Source organism: Scyliorhinus canicula, chromosome 19 (genome assembly GCF_902713615.1).
Source record: "Scyliorhinus canicula chromosome 19, sScyCan1.1, whole genome shotgun sequence".
In the NCBI taxonomy this organism is placed as follows: Eukaryota; Metazoa; Chordata; class Chondrichthyes; order Carcharhiniformes; family Scyliorhinidae; genus Scyliorhinus; species Scyliorhinus canicula.
Genome location: NC_052164.1, coordinates 62,070,612 through 62,076,550, shown reverse-complemented (window position 1 = coordinate 62,076,550; position 5,939 = coordinate 62,070,612). Strand labels below are relative to the sequence as shown.

The following is a 5,939-nucleotide window of genomic DNA, read 5'->3' as shown; positions in this document are numbered from 1 at the left end:
ATTAAATAAATAGGCAGTGGTTTTCTCCAGCCCACACACCTCGGAAGATTACAGCATGCCCAAATTTGATGGACTGCTACATTAATGGCCCCTTTGCCCCTGTCCCCATAGTAGTACAATCCCGGACAGTAGCTCTTGGGAAGTGGGGAGGGAAAGTCACAAGCAGCTTTGTCAATGACTGTGACTGCCAAAAGTTCTTGCTGCTGTCCAAACCAGATTGCTTCCAGCAGATGTCTACCAGAACATCCCTGAACAGGAGGAAGTATTTTTTTCTGTGGAGTCACAGCTAGCCCCTCATCAATAACAGAGGGCTTCACATTTTGCAAACGAACAGCAAGAACAGTGGTTAGCACTGTTGCCTCATGGTGCCAGGGACCCAGGTTCGATTGTGGCCTTGGGTGAATGTGTGGAGTTTGCACGTTCTCCCAGTGTCTGCGTGGGTTTCCTACGGGTGCGCTAGTTTCCTCCCACAGCCCAAAGATGTGCAGATTAGATGGATTGGCCATGATAAATTGTCCCTTAGTGTCAAAAGGTTAGTAGGGTTGGCCATGCTAAATTTGATCCTTCATGTCCAGAGATGTGCAGATTAGGTGGGGTTACAGGGTTCTGGGGTGAGGGCAGGGAGTAGGCCTCCGTACGGCGCTCTTTCAGAGAATCGGTGCAGACTCGATGGGTCAAATGCCCTCCTTCTGCGTTGTAGGGATTCTATGGTTCTCTGAAAAATGACGTGTGAGGTCTTGTGAGGCCCTCATGCCTCATTTTAATGACTGTCTGTGTCTTCCAGCCATTGCAGGCAATGTTTCCATGATTGTAGGAAACCCAGGCTCAATATGAAGTGAGCTAAAGCCTGGAGACATGATTGCCTGTGATTTATGCCTGTATAATGAATGTAGAATGAAAGGTAATAATTACTGGAAAACTAACCCTATAAGGAACATATGAACGTGGCACATAGGAGCAGGAGTAGACCATTTGGCCCTTCGAGTCTGTTCTGCCATTTGCTAAGCTCGTAAATGATCTGCGTGTGATCTCAGCGCCATTTTCCTATCTGCCCTCATGTCTCCCTTGTTCTGCAAAAATCTGCCAAACTCTGCCTTGAATAAACTCAATGAACGAGCCTCCTCTGCTGTCTGGGTAAGAGAATTTTGCAGAGTACCAGCCTTCTGAGAGATGAAAATATTCTTCATCTTCGTCTTCATCCCTGAACTGAGTCCCCTGTTCTAGAATCAATTGTAGTAGAGTCAATTTGACTTGAAACATGCGTTCTGCTCCTCTCTCCCCAGATGCTGCCTGGCCCACTGAGTATTTCCAGCCCCTTCCTGTTTTCATGTCAGGTACTAGATACATGCTGGCTGTGTGGATGAGAACATGGACTAGGGGGTGGAAGGGTAAACTGACCATGGGGAAGTAGTTCAGGAGGTATTCAAATGGGTGGGTGGGAGGGGGGGCGTACAAAGAAATATAGTAATGGTTGCAGATGATATGGCTAGGGTACATTTTGTGAAGGCCACGAAGAATATAGCACGAGTTTTCAGGATACAAAGAAATAACATTTAATTACAAATTAACATATATATACAACAGCAGCAACAACTTCTCTTGCTGCCAAACTCCTCTCTCTCTGGTTCCAAACTGGCCTGCTCTATTTATGCAGGGAGTATGCTAATGATTTCTCCACCCCCCTCATTGGGGAAGCTCATACTCCCACAGGATTGTGGGATTGCCATTAGTCCCCAGCCAATGGTAAGCAGGCAGGTTATAACATCCCTCACCGCCCAAAGTCCAAGGAATCCATCAAAGACCCTGGCGAAGGAGGGCGTCGGACTTGTTTTGCCGTAGGCCGGACACCATTTGCACAAGGTGCTGGATCAGGCGGCGTGTTACGAGATGGAGACCGGTGCTTCCGCGATGAACGACGTAACGGTTGTACGTCCACGATCCGTCGGCCCGAGGATTCCCCCTCTGAGGTGTCTTGTGTCTCCACCTCGGAGTCAGAGTCTGCTGCCTCCGTCATCTCAGTGTCTTTATCTCCACACGGTTCTGTCATGACCTGCGCAGGCTTTGAGTGAGGCACCAGAGGAAGATTGTGAGGAATACTTTCCATTGTGTCTGGTCTCCGCGGCTGTAGGAATGAGCTCCTGGGGCGGGCAATCTTTGGCAGGGATAGTCTTCTGGACCGAACATGGTCTACATGTTTGCGCTGGAGATGCCCCTGGGCTTGTACCTGGTAAGAGATAGGGCCCGTTTGGCGAAAGATTACGCCAGGGACCCACTGGGCACCACCAGCAAAATTCCGAACGAACACTGGGTCACCGGGCGTAAACTGCCGAATTGGCCGATGCTGAAAAAAACCATGTCCCTGCCGTTCTTGTGTGTGACGTACTTTTGCGCCAATGTCCGGGAAAACCATGCTAAGGTGGGTGCGAAGTCTCCGGCCCATTTGGAGTTCTGCGGGAGCTACCCCAGTCACCGCATGGGGGGTGGTCCTATATGAAATCAAAAACCGAGCCAGTCGCGTGTCCATCGACCCGGAAGACTGCTTCTTTAGGCCTTGTTTGAATGTCTGCACTGAGCGCTCCGCCAACCCATTTGAAGCCGGGTGGTAAGGGGCAGTGCGGATATGGCGTATGCCGTTCACTTTCATGAACCTTACAAACTCCTCACTTGTGAACGGAATGCCATTGTCCGTGACCAGCACCTCGGGGAGGCCATGCGTACTGAAAGACAAACGCATCTTCTCGATTGTTGCGCAGGACGTTGTGCCTCCCATCTTATGCACCTCTAGCCATTTAGACTGGGCGTCGATTAATAGCAGGAACATGGATCCTTGAAAAGGGCCGGCAAAATCCGCATGCAAGCGCGCCCAAGGTCACCCTGGCCATTCCCAGTGATGTAAGGGCGCGGCCGGCGGAAGCTTCTGATGCTCCTGGCAAATGGAGCAGTTTTGGGCCACCTTCTCAATGTCGGTGTCGAGGCCTGGCCACCAGACATAACTCCGGGCCAACATTTTCATTTTGGTCACACCTGGATGCCCATTATGCAAGTCTCTCAGTATCAGCTCCTGTCCTTTTTCCGGGACAATCACACGCGTCCCCCACAAAAGGATGCCGTCTTCCACGCTGAATTCGGACAGCTTGGAGTAAAATGCTCGCAAGTCGCCTGGGAGCTGTCTATGCTGCCCTCCATACAGGACTATGTGCCGAACCTTTGACAGGACTGACCCCGTCTGGGTCCACTCACGGATCTGTGATGCCGTGACAGGCAAGGTGTCCATAAAATTTAGGGTTGCAACCACCTCATCGGTCGTGAGGGTTGACATGGGGCCGGTCGATAAAGGCAATCGGCTCAGTGCGTTGGCATTCCCTATCTGGGTTCCTGGTTTGTGTTCCAGAGAATACTCGTATGCAGCGAGCAACAAAGCCCAGCGCTGGATCTGTGCGGAAGCAATGTGCGGTATTGGCTTATCCTCTCTGAAAAGTCCCAGCAGAGGCTTATGATCAGTCACGATAGCGAAATGGCGGCCATATACGTACTGGTGGAAAAGTTTCACCGCAAAGACCACTGCCAGGCCCTCCTTCTCAATCTGCGCATACTTTTTTTCCGCTGCAGTCTGTGCGGGAGGCGAAAGCTATCAGCCGCTCGGCCCCGTTCTCCATCTTGTGGGACAGGACGGTTCCAATACCATACGGGGATGCATCACATGTGACGAGCAAAGGCTTTCCAGGATCATAGTGGGTTAGTAACCCAGAAGACAACAATTTTTGTTTTACCCGCCGGAAAGCGGTTTCTTGCGGCTGACCCCAAACCCAGGTGTAATTCTTCTTTAGCAGAAGGTGCAACAGGGCTAGCGCAGTTGCCAGATTGGGGAGGAACTTTCCGTAATAGTTTACGAGGCCGAGAAACGAACGAAGACGCGAAGTGTAAGTCGGGGCGGGGGCCTGTTGAATCGCGCGCACCTTCTCTGCGACGGGGTGCAAACCTTCGCGGTCCACCCGATAACCCAGGTAGACTACTTCCTTCGCCTGAAAAACGCACTTTGTGCGACGTAAACGGACTCCAGCCTCCGAAAAGCATCTAAGGACAGCCTCCAAATTTTCTAAATGTTCCTGCTCCGACGTCCTTGTGATCAAAACGTCAACTAAGTAAACAGCGACACGCGGTAAACCTCTCAAAATGCCCTCCATAACGCGTTGAAAAATAGCGCAGGCAGAGGATACTCCAAAAGGCAAACGTGTATATTCATACAGGCCCCGGTGTGTATTAATCATTACATATGGCCGGGAGGCAGGGTCCAGCTCCAACTGTAGGTAGGCGTGACTCATATCTAATTTTGTGAACGAGAGTCCGCCTGCAAGCTTCGCGTAGAGATCCTCTATGCGAGGCATTGGGTATCGGTCGAGTCGGGAAGCCGTATTCACTGTAAGTTTATAGTCGCCACACAAGCGAACTGTGGCATCTGGCTTCATTACAGGTACAATTGGTGCTGCCCAGTCAGTGAAACGGACGGGCCTGATGATACCCAAAGTCTCCAAACGAGTGAGCGTAAGGCACCGGGCGCGCCCGGAAATAGCGCGGCGTGGCTCCTGGTTCGACTTGGATATGGGCTACAGCCCCTTTTATTTTCCCCAAACCGGGCTGGAATACATCTGGGTATCGTCCTTGCATCTCAGTGAACCCTCCAGAAACTGTTTGGAGGATGTGCTTTCACTACAGCCGCAAATGGCGCAACCAGTCCCGGCCCAACAGGCTGGGCCCATGGCCGCGCACCACGATAAGTGGGAAACGCCCCTCCTGGCGTCCATAAACAACAGAGGTCATCGTAGTTCCTGCAATGTCCAATGGTTCCCCCGTATAGGTGGCCAACCTGGCCTGTGTGTCAGTTAATGTAAGGGTCTGTATACCCTGCTTTATGCAGTCAAATGTCCTCTGGGCGATCACGGAGACCGCTGCGCCAGTGTCCAACTCCATCTCAAGTGGGTGACCATTGACCCATACTGTCACTTTAATGGGGGCCACACGGGGAGCTGCCACACAATGCAGCTGCAGGCAGTCATCCTCCGTCTCCACGTCCTTGGGAGTAGTCGCCGCAGATTCATCCAAATGAAAGGTACGGCCCCTGGGTTGGCCCCAGTTTCGGTCGGAATGACGGCGCCTCTGGCGCCCCCAGGACCGGCGTCCGCGACGGGGTCGGCGCCTACAAGTCTGACACGGACATGGCTCCTCATCCATTGGTTCTGGAGAAGGCTTCCTTCGGGGAGGAATGTCTGATGGCCACTGGCGTCGATCCGGACGTCGCCTTGCCCAATGTACCGCAGGGATGCGGGGGGATGCTTTCGGACGGAAGGGGTTGTGCCCCAAGGCATGCACCTCCATTCCCTGTAGCTCCTGCACTCCTCGTTCTGCGCTCGCTCGGGACAATACTATTTGAATGGCCTGTTGAAAAGTCAATGTTGGCTCGGCTAACAACTTTCCCTGGGTGGCCGCATTGTTAATACCGCAAACCAAATGGTCGCGTAACATTTCTGACAAGGTCTCACCATAGTCACAGGACTCCGCAATCCTGCGTAGCCTGGATAGAAAGTTGGCAAGGGATTCTCCTGGGGTCCTTTCAGCGGTATTAAACCGGTAACATTGGACTATCGTGGATGGGGTTGGGTTAAAATGCTGCCCCACTAAGTTCACAACTTCATCAAACGTTTTGGTGTCTGGCGCAGATGGGTATGTACGGCTCCTAATCACCCCAAACGTATGCGGGCCACAGGCAGTGAGCAATATGACCACCTGGCGCTCGTTTTCGGTGATGTTGTTTGCCCGGAAATAGTAACGCATCCTTTGTGCGTACTGGTTCCAGCTTTCCAGCGCAGCATCAACAACATCCAAACGTCCATACAGAGGCATGGTGTAATAGAAAACAACTTCCAACCTGTATCCAACAAAAA

At 51.9% G+C, this 5,939-nt stretch overlaps 1 protein-coding gene across 1 annotated transcript; it reads right to left on the bottom strand.

The window, feature by feature from the left end:
- Positions 1 to 2,425: 2,425 nt before the first annotated feature.
- LOC119954053 (uncharacterized protein K02A2.6-like) lies at positions 2,426 to 3,097 on the bottom strand (the record flags this gene model as incomplete). The annotated part of the gene is given in 1 exon segment (XM_038778835.1): positions 2,426 to 3,097. A coding segment is annotated over 1 exon segment (672 nt), but the record flags the coding sequence as incomplete, so codon positions are not given.
- Between the last annotated feature and the right edge of the window lie 2,842 nt (positions 3,098 to 5,939).